Source organism: Oryza glaberrima, chromosome 1, assembly GCF_000147395.1.
Source record: "Oryza glaberrima chromosome 1, OglaRS2, whole genome shotgun sequence".
Classification (NCBI taxonomy): Eukaryota; Viridiplantae; Streptophyta; class Magnoliopsida; order Poales; family Poaceae; genus Oryza; species Oryza glaberrima.
The window spans coordinates 6,911,231-6,937,739 of NC_068326.1; the positions used below are offsets into that span (position 1 = coordinate 6,911,231).

General features: G+C 40.2%; 2 protein-coding genes across 2 annotated transcripts; both read left to right on the plus strand.

Moving 5' to 3' along the window:
- The first annotated feature begins 6,776 nt into the window (after positions 1–6,776).
- Positions 6,777–11,734, plus strand: LOC127758178 (auxin response factor 1). Its single transcript, XM_052283801.1, has 14 exons — positions 6,777–6,926; positions 7,021–7,148; positions 7,269–7,367; positions 7,498–7,554; positions 7,957–8,112; positions 8,201–8,285; positions 8,423–8,513; positions 8,627–8,791; positions 8,876–8,995; positions 9,094–9,166; positions 9,248–9,413; positions 9,498–10,141; positions 10,931–11,109; positions 11,197–11,734. The coding sequence occupies exons 1-14, from the start codon at positions 6,914–6,916 to the stop codon at positions 11,318–11,320; spliced, it is 2,100 nt and encodes a 699-aa protein (XP_052139761.1). The 5' UTR covers positions 6,777–6,913; the 3' UTR covers positions 11,321–11,734.
- Positions 11,735–17,054: 5,320 nt separating this feature from the next.
- Positions 17,055–20,778, plus strand: LOC127763314 (probable protein ABIL3). The gene is made up of 9 exons (XM_052287973.1): positions 17,055–17,726; positions 18,586–18,668; positions 18,765–18,915; positions 19,113–19,212; positions 19,295–19,390; positions 19,464–19,497; positions 19,631–19,752; positions 19,875–19,966; positions 20,122–20,778. The coding sequence occupies exons 1-9, from the start codon at positions 17,604–17,606 to the stop codon at positions 20,272–20,274; spliced, it is 954 nt and encodes a 317-aa protein (XP_052143933.1). The 5' UTR covers positions 17,055–17,603; the 3' UTR covers positions 20,275–20,778.
- Positions 20,779–26,509: the final 5,731 nt, after the last annotated feature.

The window sequence follows — 26,509 nt, forward strand, 5'->3', positions numbered from 1 at the left end:
TATATAGTTCAAATTGTCTTTTCTTTCTTCTCTCTTAAAAACATATAATCTCAATTACTTTTAGCTCAAAATTATATCAAATTGTTTTAATTTTGTACGTATTATGTAACTTAATTTTCTATAGCAACGCGACGAGATATTCATATAGTATCTTATAAAAGTATGAGCAGTACTAGAATACTAAAACTGGAGAATACCGAATGTACTTACTTACAAACTGTAGGGGAAATTAAAGCACTTAAAAAATGTCCTGAATTTAATCATATTAAACATTTATATAAGCATCTACGTCTAGTTCATAAAAAACGCGTTCGCGAAAATAGTTCATATAAAAAGACCTATCCCCAAATTTATTTATTCTTTTTAAGTTTTTCTCCCATTCTAGTGGTATATATATATATATATATATATATATATATATATATATATATGTATATATATATATATATATGTATATGTATATATATATATATATATGTATATGTATATATATATATATGTATATATATATATATGTATATGTATATATATATAGACACACACATTAAGATAATAATTGGATGTAACTTATTTGAATCAAAGATAGCTAGTAATGAATTCTATTATCAAGAAAAAATATACACACCAAGATTAGGGACTAATTACTACTCCTATCAACTATATATTAACGGACATGATTAACCAAAATGAGAGCGTTCATTAGTTAATTATTATATTAATTAACCGCTCATCCACATCATGCGTGCATGTATATATGGTGTTTATTTTTAATCAGTAACTGAAGTTATCATGATTTTTAACTTTTTGCCTAGAAAGAAGTCGGTTAATTACTTTACTTACATGGACAAGTACGTATGTACTGTACTGCCGTACACGTACGTATTTTGGAATATAAGATACAGGGAGTACGTATTCTTGTACGCACACAACACAAGACTCGCATGTATATATATATTGCATTGGCGTTGAGTGCACGAACACGCAGTTGGAGCACAAAAATGGCGTGAGTGCAATGGTCTTCTTGTAAGAAAAATAAAAGGGTCCAAATCCTGGAAAAAAGAGAAACCGATTTCCAAAAAACTTTAACCGTTGTTGAACTGAACTGTCAATAGGATTAAAAAATAACAGAAATAACTAGAACACGATTTCCGTCTAAAAGAGGGGAAAAAAGGTATGTACGTTTGTGACAGAAAAGTAGGGTGCATTTTTACATATTCACCCACCATGTTTTTATCTTTTCATGATGATGATTGGATTTTGGTTTAGTCCCAAAATCACCTGGTACTTTACCATAATTCGTTTTCATTTATAGAGCTATGTTGTTATGTCGTAATTGATTAGTAGAACATTTGCATGATTGATGATAATCTTTTTAATTATGAGATAAAATTTTGTAATGTTTGATTATATTGAGTCTAATGGTAGAGATAGAACTCATGGATCTAAGAAATGGAAGCTGTTGAAGACGCCCGATCACGACTAAGTGACTAACTAGCTATTGATGGAGAGCGAGTTAGAGGGGCAGCTGATCTAGTATGGTGGTCGAAGAAAGTGATGATATGCATCGCGGTGTCTAAGGCATGGCCTTGAGTGGATAAGCCTAGTATTTGCGCTGAGGATCATCCTGTCGCTAAACATCTCCTTTGGCCTGCACGATTTTTTTTCTTCTCAAGGCGTTGTACAACACCACCTCTTCATCCACATGGAAGAACCATCGTCCAGATCTACGTAGGGTTGCCCTTGACCTTGCTGGCTTTGCTTTTCCTCCCAATAACCATCGTGCCATAGCCAATCAAGAGTTGGATTTTAATAGAGAATACATGTAGCACCTACTCCCCCCATATAAAAAGAACAACTTCTAAAAATGAATTTGGATAAACTTCTATCCATATTCATTTATATATAGTAATCGATTTTTTTTCTTGGACGAGGGATGTATACACAAAGATGCTAGCTTCCAAGGATGCACAGTAAAACCGCTCTTATAACTTTATATATTTTTTTTAAGATCACAACTTACATTTTAACCCAATGTCATGACCAACTAGCGGCTTATACATTTATACATCAAGAATTAGTCTTATAATTCACAACAAAATATGTATCACACACAATTTTTTTTAAAAAAGATGACATATACGGACAACCTTAAATTCCATATGTGCATATTACACATTAATTATTCCTTTCTCCTTTCCACTTGGTGTTAATTTGCACCGCACATTTTCTTCGCTGCACAGAAAGGTCAGCACTACGTTCAGAGAATGTGTATGCTACACACACCGGCCAGAACCAGAGCGTGTGCTTATGAATCACACAAACTTAAACCTCACACAGTACGTAGTCCCTGCAGGGAAATTATTGGGTGTGGCTGGGTGGTGGGCCATGTACACACAGTGTGCATCTCACTGTTGGCTCTAGCTTGACCGGTCTAAGCTAGATTGGCAGCAATGTCATCTCATCTCATCAGGTGGTGGCCCTGGACTTAAAAGGCTGTGTTTAGTTCACACTGAAGTTTGGAAGTTTGGTTGAAATTGGTATGATGTGATAAAAAAATTTGTGTGCGTATGAAATATTTAATGTGATGAAAAGTTGAAAATTTGAAAAAAAAAAAAAACTTTGGAACTAAACTAGGCCTTTGGCCATCCATGGCGCCCATGGGCAGGACAGGAGATCGATCGGCAGATCGTCCGGCCCCCACGGCATCCGCTGCTGCTGCTGCACGTGTAGCATGTAATCCTCTGCGTCCTTTTCGCCGTGCACAGCTTAATTTTGGCTTTCAGATCGATCGATCGATCTCCAAGCTAAACCCGTGCATGCATGTCGTCGCATGGCCAAATGGACTTTGCTGCTGGCTGCATGATTGCTTTGTGCGTCGCTCCATCAAAGTTCTTCGTAGGGAGAAGAAAAGAAAGAGGGTTCATGCATCCATGATGCGTTGGCTGATCTGCAGTAGGTTCACAGTTAGGGCATAATAATCCCGTGTTTTATGCATGTATGCGTGTTTGTTTTTTTAGAATTTTTCGTTTTACGGAAAAAGATTTTATCGCTCTATCGTCGCGTCAAAGATTTGATTGCTCCATCTCTAAGAGCGTATTCTCACTTAGAATCCTGGGTGAGATCATCTTGTCGTGTTAGTTTTTGATTGAATAGGTCAACCTCCACACGATCTTCTCGTGTACCATGCCATCGCTAAGTTAGCCTCAATCTCTCTAATATGAGAACATGGTCCAATCAGACATCCCATCTCTACTCAATCATTTCTCTAGTAAGGAAGTGAGAAAACATGTGACTACATCAGTAATGGTTTCTAATATGAAATATATATAGGGGCTTCAACGCGGTCGAGACTTTCATTGTTCCAAATTTACGAAGGAAAGGTTCCGAGGTAAGCACAAGCAAGAACACATGATTTCTTATTGTGATGGTGGATGAATTGATGTTTTTTTTATCAAGGGAAGATAAATGAATTTTACTAGAAAACTTGCACACACTTGTCGTAATATCCATTACTCGGGAGTTGAGGACTACACAACCTTTAACAATAATTTTGATAACAGTAAGTAGTTCTGGTGATAGATCAAGTTGGGTGGTTGTCATAAAAAAAGGTCATCATATCGAGAACACAAATCAGGTCAATAGTTTCATTAATATGCTAAAATCTCCCTTACTCTATCTCTAGAGAAAAAAATGTCACTTTTGACAACAGTGAAATCATTGATAAATACATCAAAACTTTTTATTGATAGTGAAATTATTGACTGCAAGTTTTTGCCAATAGTGAAATCATCGAAAGTGAAACCATTAGAAGCATTTATGAAATCATCGATAGGGAAAGGTTTGACAATAGTGAAATCATTTACGGTAAGTTTTTACCAAAGAACTTACATAAATGCTATAAGGGAAGAAAAAATGTGGTAACATTAGGGATGGTTTCCAATTGAGACAATGATTCGGTTTCTCCTAGAGAACTTGCACCAATGTTGTATTTTCTATTATTTTGCGGGTGGACAATTGTACTGATCAAATTTGTGGTAACAAATGTGACAACTAATAATTAAATTTTAGAAACGGAGATATTTAGTATGAGGCCACCTAAAATACTCATGGTAGCAAGTTGGGTCAAAGATTCGGTCACTCTATTTTTAGGTCAAAGATTTGATCATTCTGTCTCCAACAACAAATTCTTGCTTACAACACAAGTGAAATCATCATCTCATTAGTTGGACTTTTATTGAATAGGTCATCCTCCACAGGATGTTCTCACGTAGGCGTGCTATCACTAGGCTACCTCTATCTCTCTAAGGCAGGAAGCGACCCTACTCAAGGATCTCATCTATACACAACCATTTCTCTAGCGATGGAAGAGAAACTTTAGCAACACCGATGATGGTTTCCAATTATTATTGGGACAATGGTTTCGTTTTTACCAAGGAACTTTCACAAATGATGTATAATATATATTGGTTTGGGGGTGGACGTTTTGCGCTGGTCAAAGTCATCACAACAAATATGACGAAAGATAATTAAATTTTGGAGATGGAGTTATTTAGTATGCAACCACCTAAAATACATCAAGAAAACAAGTCGGGTCAAAGATTTGATCGTTCTATCGCTAGCAATAAATTCTCACTTATGACACAGGTGAATCATCTTCGCTAATTGGACTTCGATATGTCAACCTCTACATTATGTTCTCATGTAAGTGTGCTACACTAGGCTACACATATCTCTGCATAACCATTTTTCTAGTGATGAAAGACAAAGTGTAGCATCTCTCATAGAACCATGCATCTGGCAAGAGAAGAGAATTGTATCAACATCAGGGGTGGTTCCTTTTTTTGGAGGGGGCGATGATTCAGTTTTTACTAAAGAACTTGCAGAGATGCTATAGTAATATATTATTTGGTGGGTGGATTATTGCGTCGATCAAAGTTATAGAAAAAAAAGAGATATAATAATTACATTTTATATATGGATCTATTTGGTATGCAATAACTTGAAATATGTCACAATATTAAGTTGGTGAACGATTCGGTCACTCTGTCATCAGGTCAAAGATTTAATCACTCTATCTCCAGCAATTAATTATCACTTGCAACTCCGGTGAAATCATCATCTCATTATTTGGACTTCACTATGCTACCCCCATGTCTTTAAGCTAGGAAGCGGCCCTACTGAAGTGTCCTATTTCTACACAACTATTTCTCTAGCTAGGGAAGAAAGCATAGCAACTCACACAACCATTTCTCTAGCAATTGTAGAGAAAGTGTACAAACACCAGGGATGGTTTATAACTTCTGTTGGGACAATGACTTAGTTTTTACCAGAGAACTTGCACAACTGGTGTACTATCTATTATTATTTTTCGGGTAGACGATTGCGGTGATAATGGGATGATGAATACATAGGTTACATAAGTGAGAATGTATTGTTAAAAATGGAGTGTCAAATATCTTTGACTCCGCGATAGAGTGACCAAGTCTTTGACCCGACTTTGTTACCGTGAAATATGTTTAGGTAGTCACATACTAAATAGCTCCATCTCTAAAACTTAATTTTTATCTCATATTTGTCTCTCTACCTTTAGCAACTCTTCTGCCGCTTCAGCCTAATCACCTCCTTTCTCTCCTCTATCCCTCTGCACCACCGTGGCTTTCTTTAATGGGGTGAGCCTAACAAACACTCTGACACAAGAAAGCACCAACCGTGGCAAACCAAATACCAGTCAAGACCACCTCCACCTCCTCCCTCCTTACTCGGTGCTTGCTTCTTCTCCTCACTTTGCTCGTTTTCCTAGAGAGGCCAAATGTTATTCTATCTATTACTTTGCAGGTGGACATAGTTGCATTGACAAAAGTCATAGCAACAAATATGAGAAATAACAATTAAGTTTTAGAGATGGAGCTATTTAGTATGTGACCACCGAAAAGACGTCACGGTAACGAGTTGGGTTCAACGATTCAGTCACTCTATCTTCGAGTCAAAGATTTGATCACTTCATCTCTAACAATTAAAACTTACATCACCGGCAAAATCATCATCCCATTACACCCTCTCTTTGCCCTCTCTACCACACTCTACCACCGTGACTTTCTTTAAACGGGTGAGCCTAACAAACGCTTTGACACGGGAAAGCACCACCCGATGACTAGACCAGAGACTAGCCAAAGACCACCTCCACCTCATCCCTCCTCACTTGGCCCTCGCTTCTTCTCCTCACGAATAGGCCAACCGCCACACGATGTTCTCACTTAGGCGTGCTAACACTATGTTTCCCCTATCTATCTCTATCTAAGGCAAAGACTCAGCCATTTCACATAAAAAAAATTCAGCCATACCAAGAGCATCCAATTTATAGAATATACGGGGGCTCTCTATAAAAAATGTGTAGCCATACTCAGAGAAAATGTGTAGGAGACACACACAACCACTCTTCTAGCAAGTGATGAGAAAGTGTACCAAACACAAAGTATGACCTCCAATTCATAGAATATACAGGGGGCTCCTCTGCAAAAAAAAAAAAAAAAAAAAGGAGCACCAAAGAAGGGGAGGACAAAAATGTGAAATAGGAAGAAAGGCAAGGGGGTGAGGCAAAGAGTGTTTAAAGCCATAAAGCGCAGCCCTGTAATTGTAACGCCGCCGTTATGCTTCCTCCCTCCTCTTCTGCCTTCGCTCTCTCTTGCTCTCCACCACCGCGGCTTTCTTTAATGGGTGACACGAGAGAGAGCCTAACCAACGCCCCCTAACCTGACACGAGAGAGAGCAGAGAGCAGAGCAGCACCACCCGGTGACCACACCACACCACCCCAAACACCACCACCCCCACCTCCCTCCCTACTCACTCTTGCCGCCTCTCTTCTTCTTCTTCTTCTCTCCTCACTTCGCTCGCTCCCTCGGTCGCTCGGCCGCCATGTCGTCGCAAGGTGACGCGCTGCCTCTGGTTCTTGTTTTGTTCTTGTTCTTGTTTTTGTTTTGTTTTGTTTGCCGGGAGGTTTGATGGTGGGGGGGCGCATGCAGGAGCAGGAGGAGGGGTAGGGGACCCGGAGCTGTTCGCGGAGCTGTGGCGGGCCTGCGCGGGGCCGCTGGTGGAGGTGCCGCAGCGGGACGAGCGGGTGTTCTACTTCCTCCAGGGCCACCTCGAGCAGGTTCTTGCCTTGCCTCTCGCCGCCGCCGAATTCTTTGGTTTCTGTCCTTCCATTCTCGCCGGGAGCGAGCGAGTGATGATGACGCGCTTGTTGTTGTTGTTGTTGTTGTTGTTTGTGCAGCTGCAAGAGCCGACGGACCCGGCGCTGCTGGCGGAGCAAATCAAGATGTTCCAGGTGCCGTACAAGATCCTCTGCAAGGTCGTCAACGTCGAGCTCAAGGTAATCTCTCTCTCTCTCTCTCTCTCTCTCTCTCTCTCTCCGGTGTGGGGGAGCAAAGAGAGGAGGAAAAAGAAAAGGAAAAGGCCCCCGTGAAATTCTCTTACGTTTCCTTGTTTGTTTGTGGCTGCAGGCCGAGACGGAAACCGACGAGGTGTTCGCGCAGATTACCCTGCAGCCTGACCCGGATGTGAGTGGTGACCACCACCGTTTTTTTTTTTCTTCTTTTTTGTTGTGCTCTTGTCGCCTCCTCTGATGGTTTTGGAATGTACTTTGTGCTGCTGCCCTGTTCTACAATCGTGGTGATCCTTTTGGGTTCCCCTTAATTTTGATTCTGCTTTCATTTTTTTTTAGATAATGGATTAAAAACCCGGCCTCTACATCCAAAGGGATGTACACAGCCATGATTCTGCTTTCATGTCCTGAATTTTGGCATGTTTGAACAGCGGTCTTTTTTTACTGAAAGTAAATTTACTTGATGTGTACTTTGGATCACATTGAGTTATATGCCGAATTGGCCCAGAAAAGGCAGCAATTTTGGGTTTGGTGTGTGAAAAAAGGGGGAGTGATTTGGGGCTCCACTGTTTTTCAGCAAGAGAATCTGCCAACATTACCTGACCCGCCCCTGCCGGAGCAGCCGAGGCCTGTGGTGCACTCCTTCTGCAAGATCCTGACCCCATCCGACACCAGCACCCATGGCGGGTTCTCCGTGCTCCGACGGCATGCCAACGAGTGCCTCCCGCCACTGGTATGCGTAATTCTCATGGTTTTTGGTGATAGTAGTATGTTCCCGGCTATGTATGTCAAAATCATATATCTTGTTTGTTGCTAATCAGGATATGTCCATGGCGACACCAACCCAAGAGCTCATCACAAAGGACCTTCATGGATCTGAGTGGAGGTTTAAGCACATCTACAGGGGTATGCAAATTTTTGTTTTTATTCTCTTGGTTATCAGCTTGATCGTTATCTAATCATTTGACCACCACACCATGATCAAGATTGTAGTAGCTTTATGTGCATGCTGGCGCTTATTCGTGCAATTCTCGGTTCTCTAGGCCAACCCCGTAGGCATCTTCTGACTACTGGATGGAGCACGTTTGTGACATCGAAGAAGCTGATTTCTGGCGACGCGTTTGTCTACTTGAGGTTAGATCCCCACTTACCTTCAGTGCTTGTTATTCTTCAGACCTGTACAAGTTTATGCAGATGTTCACAAGATTTATGTATCAAAAGGGATCATGCATATTTTGCTTTTGTAGGAGTGAGACAGGAGAGCAGCGTGTTGGAGTGAGGCGTCTTGTGCAGAAACAGAGCACAATGCCGGCATCTGTTATATCAAGCCAAAGCATGCATCTTGGTGTGCTTGCAAGTGCATCTCATGCTATCAAGACTAATTCAATTTTCCTAGTGTACTACAGGCCAAGGTTGGGCCATTTCTGCCATCATTTGTTATGATACAACTGTAGTTATTCTCTGCTAATGGGTGCTGTTGTTTGTTTGTTTTAAAGGTTAAGCCAAAGCCAATATATTGTTAGTGTGAATAAGTACCTTGCGGCTAGTAAGGTTGGATTTAATGTGGGCATGAGGTTCAAGATGAGTTTTGAAGGGGAAGACGTCCCGGTTAAAAAGTAATGGTTTTACCTCTGGTTTCATGTGTTTCTATTTCACTTTCTTCTTGATATGTTGTAGCATCTCATGTTCAAATGGTCGATGTAATTTTCTGTAGGTTTTCTGGAACTATAGTTGGTGAAGGTGATCTTTCTCTGCAGTGGTCAGGTTCTGAATGGAAGTCCTTGAAGGTAAGATAAAATCATTTATTGTTGTTTTAGATTTCTTTTCTTAAAAAGTGCTGATTGCCATCTCAACTGTTCTTGATGTAGGTCCAATGGGATGAAGTCACAAATGTTAATGGCCCTGAGAGGGTTTCCCCTTGGGAAATTGAAACATGTGATGGCACTGCACCTGCCATCAATGTACCCCTGCAGTCAGCAACGAAAAACAAGCGGCCTAGGGAGCCAAGTGAAACTATTGACCTTCAATCACTGGGTATGACATTCATTTGTGCATTGCTCAACTTGCCAATAACTTGTGGAATTATTTGGCTCTTAATCCTTTTGTTTTCGTTTGCAGAACCAGCTCAAGAGTTTTGGCTATCTGGAATGCCACAACAGCATGAGAAGACAGGTATTGGTTCCAGTGAACCTAATTGTATCTCTGGACATCAAGTTGTTTGGCCAGGCGAGCATCCAGGATATGGTGCCGTGAGTAGTTCAGTTTGTCAGAATCCGCTAGTACTTGAAAGTTGGTTGAAGGATTTCAACTCTTCAAACAAGGGTGTCTCCCCTACCTTGTCAGAGATTTCTCAGAAAATTTTTCAGGTTACCAGCAATGAAGCAAGAATTGCTACATGGCCTGCACGTTCTGCTTACCAAGCTGAGGAGCCCACTTCCAAGTTGTCTTCGAACACCGCTGCCTGTGGTTACCGAACTGAAGAAGTTGCTCCAAATGCGTCCAAGGTTGTTGAAGGAAAAAAGGAACCTGCCATGTTTCGTCTGTTTGGTGTGGATTTGATGAAATGTACCAGCATATCTACTACCACTGATGACAAGTCAAGTGTGGGAGCAGGAGAAGCTTCAGCCAAAGGTACTGGTTCTCACGAAGACTCTGGTCAGCTGTCAGCATTCTCAAAAGTGACAAAAGAGCATATTGCTGCGGATGAAAGCCCCCGAGAGATCCAAAGCCATCAGAATTACACCGCTAGAACTCGCATAAAGGTATAAATTTATCTGTCTCCCCCTCGAGACCTTTTATGGTGCTTGGGAGGTACCCAGGGTACCTCTCAAACTATTGAGTATCAACCGTTGATTGCTAAAGGGTAGATTTGGGATAGAGATAATTTAATTTGCACAGATTGTTTTAAGTCATAAGAACCATGACTTTTTCCTGATCATTTGCTGCTAGCCCCGAACTTTCTTGTCTGCCATTGATATGCTCGTCTTATACTTCATTATTCTTTACGTAATTCATCTTCACTTGTAGCGTATCACATCTCTGTTGCCTAGCCTTTCAAAGGCATGTTTGTTCTCTGTTCTCTCTGGCTGACCATGGCGGTGGCTCGCATTTTATAATTGATTTATCGATGAACTCTCAAAGCATCAAAGTTTAAAATAGTAGTACTCCGTATTACACTACCTATCATATAAAATAATAACTCAGTAGTCTATCACAGATTCCATGTAATCTGTATTAGGATCTTCATACTACGAACAGTTTTTGAAAAAGAACTGTACTACGAGCAGTTTGATCGAGAAGAACCAAAACTTTCTTCACCGATTTGCCTTATCTGATAGTAGATTGATATAATACCAAGGACAAAATTACCTATCTAACCTCCCACTTAATCTTTAAATTAATACCTGGCCCACTTCTTAAGTACCTTTTCAGAGGTATCTTTTGATGTAAACCATTAGATTGGGGTGGATCAACGGATGTTATGGTTTCAAAGTACCGGAGAAAGTCTCCTCCTGCTTCTTAAACTGTAACTGACTCAACATTTCTACTAGGTTCAAATGCATGGAAATGCTGTGGGCAGAGCTGTGGATCTAGCTAATCTAGACGGATATGAGCAACTGATGAATGAGCTGGAAGAGATGTTCAATATAAAGGACCTCAAACAAAAATGGAAGGTGGCTTTCACTGATGATGAGGGTGACACAATGGAAGTTGGAGATGATCCTTGGCTGTAAGCTTCTGCATATTTTTAATAGAGTGGCAGATTATTGTTCATCCGACAAAAACTTATGATTGTGTATATTTGCGACTCCTGCAGGGAATTTTGCCAGATGGTCAGAAAGATTGTGCTCTATCCCATTGAAGACGAGAAGAAGATCGAGCCTCACCTGAAGTTACTGTCTTCAGCTAATCCAGAGCAGGATCAGAAGACTGGGTTTTAGGAGGGAGGCTAGGCTGAAAGGTGGATTTTTTAGCCTTTCACCATTGAAGCGTTGGTGGCTATCGTTTTGTCGTTGGAGATGGTCGTAGCTGAAAAAATGGTGGCTACTGGCTAGTTCGTCGTATTGATGCAACAGATTTGTTGCTGGTGTCAAAACTGTTTCTTCACAAGCATTTTGAAGAACAAATTGATGTAACATAGGTTTCAAGAAAAAAAAAAGATTTGACAATGTCTCTTTAGTAGTTTGCTCAAGTTTAGTCAAAACCTTAATGGTGCTTAAGGAATAACGTGAAGCTATAAAACTGGTGTGTAAGTTCTGTAAATATTATAAGGGAGATTATAATTTTGTGATATTAGCTTTCACCCTTTAATTTAGTGGTATATATTGACATGTAGATTTCATTGTTCTTGATCAGTCTGATCGTCTGACCTTGCTATCAGATGTACTGAACCATGTTTCTCAATATTTTCACTATTGCGATTTAACATTCTAAAATTCAAGGCGAGTGTGGCTATTCCACTTCTGAATTCTGTTCTCTTTGGATTTGTTTGTTGACTGAACATCCTTGTCAATAGAGAAAGAAACTTCCTGCATAATGGTTCCAGATATTCAATTTGGAAAAAAAAAACGATGCCTAACATGCTTATGATCCAAACGGAGGGAAGGCTTGAAGAAACGAGCTGGGATATAGATTTGGAAGTTTGTTTTAACTTTGATTTTCAGATTTTTTTTATCATAGTATATTTCTTACTGATTTTGAAATCGCTATAAGAACGTAGACCTAGAGAATTCAAGATTTTGTCCAACAGAACGTCAAGACGTTCATTCGAAACGCATGAAATTTTCCTCAATAGCCTTCGAAACGCATGAAATTTTCCAGTATCTTCGTAGTAGGTTTGATCAGTTCCTAGGAAAAATATCTCCCTTAAAAAAAAGAAGAAGAAAATCCTCGCGTGCAAGGAGATGCACGGCATGGACGGACGCGTGGTCGCCGTCGACAGGGTTAGCACCGGGTGGTTACGTACGCCTCCGTGCAGATCTGCGCGCGCGCCGTGCGTGCGTGCGTGCGTGCGTGCGGTGCGGGGGCGGCAGGGAGGGGTCGCCGTCCGGCGCCGGCCTCGTCCCCTGTCGGATCCTGCCCCGGCAACGCAACCACCACCACCGCGCACGCACGCACGATGCCAACGTCGTCTGCCTCCCTCGATCGTTTGTGGAGCAAAAAATTAACGGGCAGGCCGAGCTCGCCTGCATGTAGCTCGATCATCTGCGGAAAGCCCAACCAACCAACCAACCATGCGTTGTACGTCCATCGACGTGGTTGCCGGGCCTCCTATAGAAACCCGGAAGAAAAAGGTCGACTATGAGCCGGGGTTTTGATTCGCGCGCGTTCCTCGATTGCAAAATTGGTTTGTGCAAGACAAGTCAGGTGTTCCCCCTGGCACACCGCACAGTTCAGCTGTGACATCTTGCACATTGTAAGATCAATTGCTTGCTTTGACGCGTGAGTTTCAACATTCCTTTAGTGATTAGTAGTATCTTGCAACTATTTAGAAGCTCCCTCTCTCAGTTGTTCCAAGAGCAATTTTAGTTGGCGCGGTGTCTATATGGCGCTTACGTGACAAGGACGAGGGAGGACAAATTGACACGGTTTTAACCATCAGGAAATAAAATGATTTATTAGGGAATAAAAATTAGTTTATAGGTTAAACTTTTATATATACTAGAAAAAATACCCGTGCGTTGCAACGGGTAATGCTATTTTAATTTTATTGTTGTTATACGGTTTAACTAGGGTAAAATTCACTGTGAGAATTCGCTTATATATTTTTTTAGAAAATCATAAGCTGCAATTAGGAGTCCATATTTTATCTCAAGTTAGCATGCGGATTTCTTTAAATAGATTTCTTATACGACTCCTTTTTATTTTCAAAAACAAATGAGCTTAAAATCCAACTCAAACACGAATCTGTATTTTTAAAGCGAACGAACTTAAAAACTGACTCAAACCCGTATGGCGTACCAGAATACCGGCAAAAAACATTTTCAATTTTTATAATAGTAGAGATGTTTGTAGCTATTTAAAAGTCAATACTAAAAGAAAACTAAGTTGAAAATATCTTTAAATCAACTTCAATATTAAGTTCTAAAATTTAAATTTTGGCTTTTGCTTATTAGTACAACCAATGAGGCTCGAAGTCTATGTCCGATGTAGAGGTACGCGAACCAAATTCGGCCTATAAGGATATGAAACAGACCTTTTCCTAAAAAAACACACGTGCTTTTGGCAGGCCTGATCAGTAGTACTGCTCCGATTCAGGCATTCAGGCCCATCTGCCAATGCCAAAAAAACACCGCGGCCGCGCCGCACTGCCGCCGCCGTTGCCGGTTGCCGTTGCCGCTAAGAGCACTACTAACTCCAAATCATCTATAGCCAGTGTAATAGCGAATTCATACAATAGTTGTTTACTATACTATTAATACATGGTCCCACCTATCATACACACATTATGTTTTGAAGTCCGTGCTGCAGCTAGCTACATATATCGCTGTTCTTCTCTCTATTCTTAATCTCTTGTGTACCTGCTCTAACCGGAAGCACAAACCGGGGGGTGCATGCATATTTACTCCTCCTCCCCATTGATGGCGGGGCGGCCGGCACGGCGGCCTGCGTGCGGTGTACCAGCAAGCTACTACTAGTCCTCCCGTAGTCCGGTGCCCACGCGAGGGGGAGGCCACGCGAGACGCAACGCAACGCAGCAACCACAACCACGGGCGGTCCCGGCGGATTTGACAGTGCAAACTGCTGCAAAGTATGGTGGTCTCCTCCCAATCTTGTAGGTGGTCGGACCCTGCACCTGCTGCTGCTGGGCTCGGTTGAAGTGGCGCAGCAACTGGAACCCGTGTTTCCCTCGAAAGGTTGGTCAGCCTGTTCAATGTTCGGGGGGTAGTAGTTGGCAGGTTTCGCAGTTAACGGTAACCATATTTTTTTTTAACTTTTTTTGGGACTGAAATGGTAACCATTCCGGTTTCTAATCGGCGAAATTAAAAAAAAAACATTCGAAAATTTGTTAGGTTCCTTACTGTGACATCTGCCCATCTGAGTTCGGGTCTTCGACTCGGCGTTTGTAGGAACGAGTGTGAGCATTTGTATACGAGTGTCTACGTTTGTTTGTGTTGTATAAAAAAACAAATTGAGATATATCTTTTTAGCTTTTTTTTAAGATTTTATTGGTTTTCTTTGTTTTTTGAGTTGCTATTGCGATCAGTGATGAAACCGCTTTGGAACATGTATTTAATTGATGAATGGTTTGACTAATATTTGTAGTTATTAGAGGTGTATAGATGGCGTGACTGTATCCTCGTAGGTGAGTCATGCCCTTTTTATCCTGCGTTTTTTACTCCGATCACAGCCTTAGAGGTGTATGGATGGCGTGACTGTATCGTCTTAGATGAGTCATGCCGTTTTTACCATGCGTTTTTTACTCTTCTACATTTAGGGGTATTTGACAATATTTTCGTAAGGTAAAATTTGCTCTTATCGTGAGATAAGGAGACTATTAATTACGAATAATTTTTAATAAAAAAACACTTCTACTTTACCCATCTCGTCGTGTATTTTGTAGTTATTTTTTTCAAACTGTTAATAATAACATGGTACTAGTAAATATAAAGCTTTTAGTCATAAAGTATTTTTATTTGCTTAGCTCATTGTAGCTTCAACCGATCACATCTTTCTCACCCACACATGATACATAGGATCACGTGAGCCACGAAGTAGCAGTATTAAAAACCTCATCTCAAGATCCTGTGCATATATCCCTTTAGAGCAAGTTTCAATAGTATAGCCATCTGCTGGCTTCAAATCATCTATAGCCAATCTAATAGCTCATTTATACAATAATTACCTATAAAAATATACTACATCATTAATACCCGGTCCTACCTCTCATACACTCATAACGTATTGGAGTCCGTGTTGCAGCCAGCTATAAATTTGTAGCCCGCTTTCTTCTCTCTCTTCTCTTTTCTTCTCGATGTGTGGTTATAGCTGATTTATAGCCTGGTATTATACATGCTCTTAGCCAACCATATGATCTATTACTGTACAATCCTACACGATCCATGCTGTCCTTCCTTCACTTCACTTCACCTACATGCACGGTTGCCCCTGGGCCCCAGCTCCTAACCATTGCTCTGCTTGTGGGCCCCACACATCAGCCTCAGATTGCAAGGGTACACTAGCCGAAGCCAAGGAAGGAGCAATAAACATTTAATAGGGGTTGTTCAAATTGATCTTGTTTCAAACTATACAATTTTTAAATAAAGTAGTCAAAGATATGCATCCATTTAGTTTTTTTTATTAAACTTTGATAAATACATAAGAATCCTATCAAAACAAGGTAATATTATCAAATTTTCAAAATTTTGGCATTACTAAAAATTTGATAAGGTTTATTTTAGTTACAATCTGAACAGCCCCCTTAGAGCATCCCCAGCAGATGTTCCATCCAATCCTCCATCTGAGAAATAGCGGATGGGGTGAAAAATCGGCCACCAGCGGATGCGCTAAAACAGGAGAGAGGAATGCCAATTTTTGCGTTCTTCTCTCCTCACGCCAAATCACAACCGCCTCTCAGGGTCGAGCTCCCGCCCCCATCCGGAATTCATAGAGGTGGCAGGCAAAGCAGGCAGAGGAAGAGAGATATGGAGGATGAGGCGCGGCAACTGGATCGAAGGAAGAAGGAAGAAGGGAGGTGGATCGAAGGAAGAAGGAAGAAGGGAGGTAGAGAGGTGGCACCAACCGGATCTGGGCTAGGGAGGTTTATTGGAGAAGAAGCGCCGCCGCGGCTCCTCCGCCCGGCGACCGCCCGCGCCCCCGCCGCCGGTGCCGCGGCTCCTCCACCTGGCGACCGACCGCCCACGCCGCTCCCCGCCCGCGACCCCGACGTCGGTGCCGCGGCTCCTCCGCTTGGTGACCGCCGCGCCGCCGGTCCTCCTCCGCCCGGTGACCGCCTACAACCCCACCGTTCCTCTGCCCGACGACCACCCATCGCCCTCACTTGTCCTCCCCGTCGAAGCAACGGTAGAATAGAAGAGAGGACGAGGGAAAGATATAAATATAAATGTATGGTAGTTGAAATATACATTAAAATATATATGGATGATGTAATATGGATGGTCTGTTGGAGTGAAGAAAAATACGGAGTGAGAATCTTTTTGGATGACCATCTAGGCCCCTTTGATTCAAAGGAAATTCATAGAAAATTTAGAGGATCTCATTCCTATAGGAATTTTTTCTATATAGCTCTTTGAATTAAAGGAATGGATCTTATGGAATCCTATAAAATTCTTATAGAATACCTAGGACCATGCAAGTTATTCCATAGTACCATGCAAGTTTTGGAGGAATTCTAACATGAGGTAGAACCGCATAGAAACTTTCCTTCGAGTCTTTACCTCTCCTCTAATTCCTGCGTTTTTCATGTGGTCCAATCAAACGGCCATTCTTGTGTTTTCCTTGTGTTTTGCAATCCTCTGTTTTACACTTACATTTCTATCAAAATCTCATGTTTTTCTTATTCCTACGTTTTTTCAATCATACGATTTAAAGGGGCCCCTGAATGTGAATATGGAGGATAAAATTTAGATGAGCTCCGGGATGCTCTTAGCTAGTACTAGTACTAAAATTTAGTAGTACTAGTACCAGACTACCACCAATGGTGTCACTTGTGTGAATGAATGGCCCTCTGCCACAGGCAAACCTTTGCCTGCTGGCTGCTGCCGCCCCTCTCATTTCTCATTTGCTCTTTGCTCCCCCCACCAACATTTTTGTAGCAGAAAAAGAGCCAATTTTTTTTCACTCCTAGTAGTCCTACTCCTATCCCCTTCCTTCCCCCAACCCCTTCACACTTCCATCACCATTTCTTCCTTCTTCCCCTAGCTAGCTGCTGGCTGCTGCTGCTTCTCTGGGCCCTCGTGCTGCTCTTCTCATGTCACCACCGCCGGCCGCTAGTGCCTTTCTGGGAGCCAACCAGGAGGCCCCGAATCAGATCTTGGCGTAGGTTTGCTCGACTCGCTGTTGTTGACGGTGAGGAGGGCGCTTGCCTCGTCTTTCTTTCTTCCAAAGAGCCTGCTCTTTTCTTGGGTTTGGCCTAGGAGGAGGGGTTTTTGGTGTTCTTGGTAGGGAGGAGGATTCTTGGCATTTGGCGAGAGAGGGGGGAAATCTTTTGTTTCCTTGTCTGATTCTGCTCGGTCGGTGAGTGGTGCGGCGGCGGCGGCCGCCATGGAGGCAATCACGATGTCGCCGTCCTCCGTCTCCTCACACCACCTCGACGTCGACGCTGCCTCCACCAGCGAGGACATGTCGTCGTTGCAGGAAGGCCTCCTCTTCTCGGACAGCCTCAAGGTATGGTGATGAATGCGATGTGTCACACCGTGTGTGTGTGTCTTGGCCTCCTCAAGCCGTCAAGATGCCGCAATCTTTGCTTCTTGCCTTCTTCTTCTCCCACCTCCTTTTGCCATGGATCTAGGTAGAAATCGGGCTGCGATTTGTTGATTTCTTGGCGAGGTTTAAGAAAAGTAAAAACCTGATGATGATGATGGGTCTTGTTCTGGGGGTCACACTCAGTTGTGTCTCGTGTGCCGTTTTGTCCATGTCAATCACAAGATTTTGTCCCTAGTTTGGTAGCAAAACATGATAGGCTCTCTCTACTTGTACACCTTTCCAAGCTTCACTGTAGTTGTAATGTTTGAAAGTTCTTACTATGCCTTCTACTTTTACTATGTGGTTATAAATTTCTGATCTTGTAGTGTACTACACTATTACTCTCTGTAATGTAGATAATCATCTGTTTCTTGCATAATTGGCTGTGCAACTCTGCACTGGCTGAATCTTTTTAATTGATTTCTCCCTAATTGAGCAAATGGAGCCTAGAAGACAGAAACCCAGTTCCAAGGGCTTTTACTAGAAAGCAGCAAAATTACTTGTAAATTCATGGTCTCCTTGTCCATTTTGAATTTTGGACGGCTTAATTTCCTTTAGCAAGTTGATCAGTCTATTGGTGTGAACCAATGGCGTGCACAGTTGCATTCCTTTGTCAAAATTTTCGGTGCTCAGGATAAAGAAGTTAGGATCCTTGTTCACAACGAAACCCCACATGCCTTCGCATTAGTTAATTAGTAATGTTTCTCCCATATGTAGCTGAGCTGGCATTTCTTATAGTACTGTATCTCCTGTGCTGGGCTTAAATTATATTTCTTTGTAGGACCTGAGGAATCTGCGTTCACAGCTATACTCAGCGGCGGAATATTTTGAAGTATTCTACAGAAACAATTCTCAGAAATCTACGTAAGATCTTTTGTTTTATTTGGATCTCTGTTTCTTTGTTTACCTTGCTGCATTAAATTAAGGGTAAAACAAATCTACACTGATCTGCTGCTGTAGGGTGATGACAAGTCTGAAAGATTACACAGTTGAGGCCCTTGTTAGCACTGTCGACCATCTGGGCTTTGTGTCATACAAGGTGGATAACCTTGTCAAGGAAAGATCCGATGAGGTTAATGAGACAGAATTTCGAGTATCCTCAGTTGAGCAGGTACAAAATTCATATGTGCACTGAGTTTAAAGGTCATTTTGTATGTGGTCCGTTAACTACCTTGTGTAATTTTCTTAACATGGAGTGAATATCACATACATTATTTATATTCTAGTACTTGAGTATGGCCTCATTTATTACAGAATGCTTGGTTTAATGTCTGCTAACCTTCGGAACATTGCTCAATATGATTACAGAGAGTACGGATTTGCCAACAGACAATCGACCAGGAGGGAAGATCTCAACAATCTCTTCTCATTAGAGCACCAAAATACCACAGGCGTTACATATTGCCAGGCAAATTCCTACTCAGTTTTGTTATGCTTTTTATATGATGCCTTCTTGTAAAATCACTTATCACCGTGGTTATGTTGTATAGGCACAGATATAGTGGAATCAGCCATTCATCCAGTTTCAGAACCTCCACGGTATAGCAGGCAACATATGAGCCGTAAAATGCACAAGTCACAATCTAGTAAGTTTACTGCATTTCTGAATTTTTAGAGAGAAAACTGTCATTGATTTCGAAACTGCTTTTCTTCCTGCAGTCTCTACGCCAGTTGGCAGGCAATCTACAATGAGGTAAACAGATAGCTCTCAGAACCCTGTTTTATATTTGCTCCGGAGTCAAATTGTTTATAAGCTTATCCACTGATTGTTCTGTATTTTTAAAGATATACTGTGGGATTTGATTTTAATACATCTTATGTCACAGGAGCGCGCGTTCACCATCTCCTTCAGCTCGTGGCACACATCATCGATCACGGTCCTTGTCACCTTCTCGAAAAGCACAAGCTAAATCCCCATCTCCCCAAATCATCAGCACACAAACAAAAGGCATGTTATATTCACTAGATGGTTTACACTTGTTTCTGAATGAGAAAATGTCATATGTTCTTTGAATGTTAAGCTTTCAGAAAACATAAGTCTAAACTATTTTAATTCCTTCTGCTGTGCAGAAACAAGAGCAGGTTCACCAATACCGAATTCCAATCCCCTTGCACGATCTGCCACGGTTGCAAGAAGGCCACCTGTTCATCCAAAGCATTTTGTATGTTTACTATAGTACCAAATTATATATTTACATTAAGGAGATAACATTATCCTACTAGATCCTAAGAAAGCCTACATCATTTGTTTTCCTGGAGTTCAATCATATTCAGAAGAAATTTTTATTTATTGCTTCTGATGTAGTATTTCTTGCAGAGACAAACTTCAATGCAGTTACACTCTGACTGGAGCAATCACAAAGAGCAGGAGAAAAGCTCAAGCAAGGGCAGGGGGTTCCTCAAATCATTGCTCACAAGGCGTCGGTGGAGGAACGATGAGTCATTGTACAGCTACTTGGACGAATATTGATTTCTTAAATGTTACTGTTAACCAACTCTCACTTGTTCACTTATCTGATATTTGAGATTTTAGCTTTTTTGTCCAAATGGAGGCATTTTCGCTTTATCTTTCTATCATTTTCATGTGTGTATACAATGAGGGCCTATCATCAGTGTTGCTAATGGCATTGTGCAAGTGTATCCATCAGCAACTACTAAGCTGTTCAGATAAGCTTTCCCAATTCCATTTTCACTTTTCAGTACTCGTATGCTCTCCAAGTCTCCATTTCTCCTGATACCAAGGTACAATCACAAGCAGAATAATGACAATTTCACTAGAGATGAATCATAAACCATCTTATGCCCTCTCAGATGGTGTGAACTTGTCTCATATGGTGGTCCATTGATGTTTTTCTACCTTGTGACTGTTAGCAATCTTGTCATACATGGAGCTGGTTGGCAGTTTCTGTTGAGGGGATCCCTGAGGGCTGTGGTTGCAATAGCTAGGAGCTAGTGCTAGAAAATGGCAGATGACAAACATGGCCCTGGTTTTTTTTTTTGTCATAATCTGTTTGTAAATAATTGGATTATTATGCTTATCAACCAAAATTTGAATTGTAATCTTAAATTTGGAGTTGATTTTGGGATTTTATTCATCATAGTTTAGTTTTCAGTATTTGCTTTTATATCGTTAAGAATATGTATATAAAAACTTTATTCACATTATTTTTCATGTGCAAATATGTCGTTTCGTTTTTCCTCCAATTTACCAAACGATGGGGCTCTTAGCCTTTGAAAGAAGAGAATTGGAGTTGTATATATGTATATATATCCTATTTGATCAGTGGGGCACATCATTATGCATTTGTCATGATTGAGCTCACATGTGATTGGACAAGGCTTACTGGTTAAGTGTTTAACATAAGCAAAGTCCAAGAGTAGCATTGCTATAATAATGCCAACATGGATACTTGCTAGGTTGCTGTGCAGTGCACATCCCGGGTGGAACCAACTTGCTTCTTCTTCCAACTCCAATAAAGTAATGAAACATGATACTTTTTGAGTCCACTAAACCTTTTCTCTTGAGTGATTAGACTTCACTCATGGCAATGTCTTGTTTTAAGGAACCATGTCGTTTGGCTGTCAGCAAACTCTCAGAAGCATGCCAATCCAAAGTTCCAAACCCTGATATAGTATTATGGTATATGATTATATCCTATGCTGCTATACAATTTTCAATGAACTTGGATATGTCCAAGGGCTAGAGAGGGCCAATCTTTTGCATATGATCTAGACCATAAATTATCATGTGAAAAGCACCAGTGGTGTGGTGTGAAATCACAGGTGCATGACTTCACCCACCAGAATTTAAATTCTAATGCCCACGAATATACTAGAATGTATCGTCGATTTCCATCTCTTGAAGTATATTGTATGTTAGTGTGAGGGGATGCATTTGCGTGAGTGTGAGTGTGGTGTTGCGTGTGTAGTGGTGTATTTATATGCGTCCGCCGTATAATAAAAAAAATGTCAAATATCCTATGAATATCTAATTTTTATTTATCAAGCAAAATTATATTATATACGGTCAAAGCAACTAAAGAACAAGAAAAAAAATCAAGTTCCCAATCAATTCTAACTATCCTTTTTCTTTGATGGAATGAATAGATTTATTGGGCCAATACTAGGCCCTTAGCCCGATTCATATGCAAATATATCACATAGAAAATGGGGTCATCTAAAAGAAAAACACATATATGAGTGGGCCCCAGGTGCCATATAGCCCACTGACACCTGGCCCACACTCTGCCATGGCTGATACAGGGCTTGTCTGAGTCTCGTTTAATTGGGCCTAGGCCTTCACTAGGGTTGCAATGTTGCATCTTAAGAATGGGCTTCCTTTTATTTTTCATTTCTTTTGCTGAGAGATAATTCGTGCAGCCGTACTGTCCTAGATGAATACGGACTAAACGACATCAGCTTGAAAAATACTAGGCGACAGTTTACATAAGAGAAATATCTACAAATTTAAAAATTATAACAAGAAAACTTTCAAACAAAGTAGTGGTTGGGGGTCAATCAGCTGCTTCCCTCGGTTTCTCCTACTCGTATACCATTTCTCTTTATTTAAATTTCTCCCATTTCTTTGTTATTTTTCATGGAGCACATAGATTGATGTGTACCTTTTGTTTTTATTTATTTCATTTGGAATCATCTGTTCGATGAAATGTTGTGACGACAAAAGAAATAAAGAAAGAAATAAGAAAATAATTATGTCATTCTCACAATTTTTTTGAAGACGTCTTTGACTCCCTCAGCTGTTGGAAAACAAAAAAGGGGACAAAATATTATTTCCGTTGTACTACTTCTTGTGAGTTGTGACAATCTGGCCAAGTATGCATACAAAGAATTTTTTAAAATGAGACAACCAAACAAATTAAATGATCTGTGCATACTGTCACGATAGGGATTCGAGGTGTATCGTGTATGTGCTGCTCTAGTCCTGTCTTCACACACGGTGCATATTCATCTTGTAGCGAAAATTTATAGGAAATTTTATAGTACAAAAAGAGGCAAACAAGAACATTGTATCTAACTGCTAAGTTTAACTCTTCTTGACAACGACCATTTGTGCTTCAGTAGTTGAGTACGTAGACGAGGGAAGAACCAACACTATAAAAATAGAGATATTCTTTCTTTTCCTTAATCAAAGAAAATATGATGGATTAGTTAAGGTAGGGTTTGGTTTTAACAATTGCTTTTTAGTTCCTATTAAATTATGCACACTTTTTTCTAGCCAGTATGCAGTTTCTTTGTAATAAAAACAGTAGGTGATGGTCCGAGGTACTGTTTGATTTCATATAACAAAATAAGAACTCTCTCTTATGTATATAAATGCATTATGATATTTGTACTCTCTCCTTTTTCAAACATATCATTTATTATAAGAAAAATGTACAGTCAAATCTCAAAATCTTATATATCATATAGTATAATATATACCAAATATTAATATTTTTTCCCTGAGCGACACTTTCACATAGCTATATGTTAATTTAATGGTCATTTTTTAGCGAAAGGGCCTGTAGCCTAGTGGTTACAAGAGCCTCAATAACACCTGAGATCTTGGGTTCGACTCCCCATGGGAGCGAATTTTATAGGATTTAACGGCGTTGTGCTTTCAATGGTAGGCAACGTACATGTCGACAGCTTCGTCAATCTCTCCAGGATTTGCTGGCCTCTTCTTCGAAGATGCTCATAGGGTTAGGGGTGAGTGCGCGTGCGTAGTGAGTGTCTTCGTTTTAATGATTTGTATAAATATAGTATTTAGCAAAAATACTGGCCTCTTCTTCAAAGATGCTCATAGGGTTAGGGTTTACGTGCCTATGTTCATAGGGGTGAGTGCGCGTGCGTTGTGAGTGTCTGTGTTTTAATGATTTGTATAAATATAGTATTTAGCAAAAATATGAATAAAACATTTGCATTGAAGATAGTGTCTAAAACGTCAAGTAGAAGTATTATAATAGCATCGACTAGCTAGGTACCACATCCCATATACGTACGTATGTTCAGAAATTATGCACGCTTACATAACCAAAATGTCAGACAGGGCCTTATGGACTATCCATGGCGCAGCCGCAGTTTGGCGTTTCGAACCAATGGATTAGCTTCACAAACATGATTACATAACACATGTTCATAGAATCGTAGACTAATTAACCTTGATGTCCCTCTCCCTTGAACATAGGTTATTTTAGATAAAACAAACCTTTGCTGTCCATCTCCCTGGAAGCAAACCACTTGCTAGTTGCTGATATTGCTTGACAAGAAGATGGTCGACACAAAATTCAGCACTTGCAACTCTCTGACCATCGACATGCATGGATCCATCATTCATGAGCTATACGCCAATCAATGATGGTTATCATCACCATTAAGTATACTTACTACGAGTTGGTAATGCTTTATTAGTCCTGTTGATTAGTAGTAGTAGACCTGTTAGTCAAAACAAATAAATAAAATAAAGAAGCAGTAGATGTCCATGTCCATAGTGCTCTGGCTTGTGGATGCGATTCTTTTGTCCGAGAGGTGCTGTAGTCGTTTCAAATTCCCATCGACCATTGGTTAGTGTTTTTCTGTGGGCAAGTTGGGCGTTGGTTGGGAAAGCGATGGAAGATGCTCATGATTCCACCCAAAAAAATGGAACAAATATCGGATATGCAACAGCATATATCAGGTCATGTTTGGCACTGTAAATCCACTAGTGAATTCGAAAGGGAAATTGTGAAAAAAAAAGTGTTTCAGATTTATGCTTCGGAATCTTTGAGTATGCATTTTTTTTGTTCCCTCTCCGTTGGAACACATGAATATTACAAATTTTTCACAAGAACTAACTAAATTCATATAAATCTAAAATTAATTATTATGAAAATCTATAATTGATATTATGTCGGTATGCTAAATATGAGATACCTCAAGCGCGTATAAATACGTTGGCAGATAAATAGTATACATAACTGTATATAAAAACTATACTTATTAGTTTTAAACCTCTAGACTAAATTATAGCAACATTACCGAATTGAGACATTAACATACAGAAAGATACATATCAATTTTGAAATTTGAAGTTATTAAACATAAGAAAATAGAAAGTAATATAAGAAATACGGAGTATTAGATTGGATTGTAATTATTGATATTATTTTTGAAGTATGAATGGAACAAAATTATTTTATCTTTAGAACTTTAAAACAATTTCACTTGCACATTTCAACAAAAATTGAATTGAAAAACCAACAAAATTAACATATGGTTAAAATTGTAATATTATGCTACCTCCATCTCAAAATAGAAAGAAAATTCCTTCTAGTTTAAAATAGAGGTAGTATTACCTAGCGATGAAACGATCAGAAATAGTCAAAATCAGTAGCATCTCTTCAAAAATGATGATTAGTCGGTCAGTAATTAATCATATTTATCAATTTAACTACTTAATGTTGGCATCAATATGATGCTGTAAGAAACTAAAAAAAGTAATTAAATTTTACATTTTGAAAAAACCGATATGACTTATACGGAAATAATACCTCGGCCATCAGGAATTTCCGTGACTATTTTCATTGCTAGTAATACCATTAACAATAGATTGTGCAATACTTGTTGACGACCAATTGATCCCTAATTTCTAAAATAGAGTGGAAAAATAGATGAATAGAAAAAAAAACACAAGATTTTGACAGAAATACAAGTGTATAAGAGAAAATTACAAAATACAAAAAAAACACAATAATTTGAGACATGAGATTCCACTTTATGTTAATTTTTCATAGGTCATGAGGTTCATTACTTTAATTTAAAGGGCTATACAGGGAAAAAAATTCCTATATGAATGGAATCCTCTAAAATTTCTATAATTTTTCTTTGAAACAAAGGGATCTAATTGAGTATCTACAGAGCATATACACACCGCCTTCCGCAAATCGTATCCAAAGCCATTCGGATTCAGCATAAGCTCAAGCCTCTCCTGGCTCTTGTTGAAGCTCCGCCAGTAAACTCGGAGATCCACCGATTGTACTGTCACTTTAAATTCCGCTCCCTATCGAAGGTAAGGAAGGAGATGAGATGAGAACGTACCATATAATTTCACCGTCGTTTTCTCATAATTCCGTGGTCGGCATGCAACCAATAATCGGTCATTTAATCTCGTGGTCCTCTTCTTTTTTTTTTCTTTTTTAGCTAAGTTGCAGTTGCAGGTCGACCGATCGAGATCGACATGGACTTGTGTAATAGTAGCTGCATATATATACAATTGGATTTGACTGCAGAAAAATCGAGAAGAAGCTAAACATGAGCACAGAAAAAATCACCTATTCCCGTTGATCAGCATGATTTCCCTGTCAAAGTACCTGTCGCGAAGATCTCATCCATCAATCCTGATATAATGTGGCACACGCAATTATATACGCAAACATACAAGCAGTGTCTGGATATATATTGTTTGTTTGTTCGTTCGTTTTCTCCCTTTGCCTTATTTTTTTTCTCGTAGCCATTAATAATTAATCAAAAATGGTGAGGCAAAGTGTCAAGTCGCGGGCAGGCGACAACAAGGCCCCAGAACTGTTCCGAGTCACCACGTCGCAGCCTCGCGTAAGAGTAGTAGAAGCAGAGTACCCCCTGGTGCGTATCGGATGGGAGGCGGCAAGAGGCGTCCCGATTCCGTACGCACCTTTGTTAGGCAAGGTTGATGGCCCATGTTGTGATTT

Coding starts and splice junctions, on each gene's coding strand:
- LOC127758178 (XM_052283801.1), top strand. Junction 8,514..8,626: donor GACGCGTTTGTCTACTTGAG/GTTAGATCCCCA, acceptor TTGCTTTTGTAG/GAGTGAGACAGGAGAGCAGC. Junction 8,792..8,875: donor CTAGTGTACTACAGGCCAAG/GTTGGGCCATTT, acceptor TTTGTTTTAAAG/GTTAAGCCAAAGCCAATATA.
- LOC127763314 (XM_052287973.1), top strand. CDS start 17,604: ATGGAGGCAATCACGATGTCGCCGTCCTCCGTCTCCTCACACCACCTC. Junction 17,727..18,585: donor TCTTCTCGGACAGCCTCAAG/GTATGGTGATGA, acceptor ATTTCTTTGTAG/GACCTGAGGAATCTGCGTTC. Junction 19,213..19,294: donor CAGGCGTTACATATTGCCAG/GCAAATTCCTAC, acceptor TATGTTGTATAG/GCACAGATATAGTGGAATCA.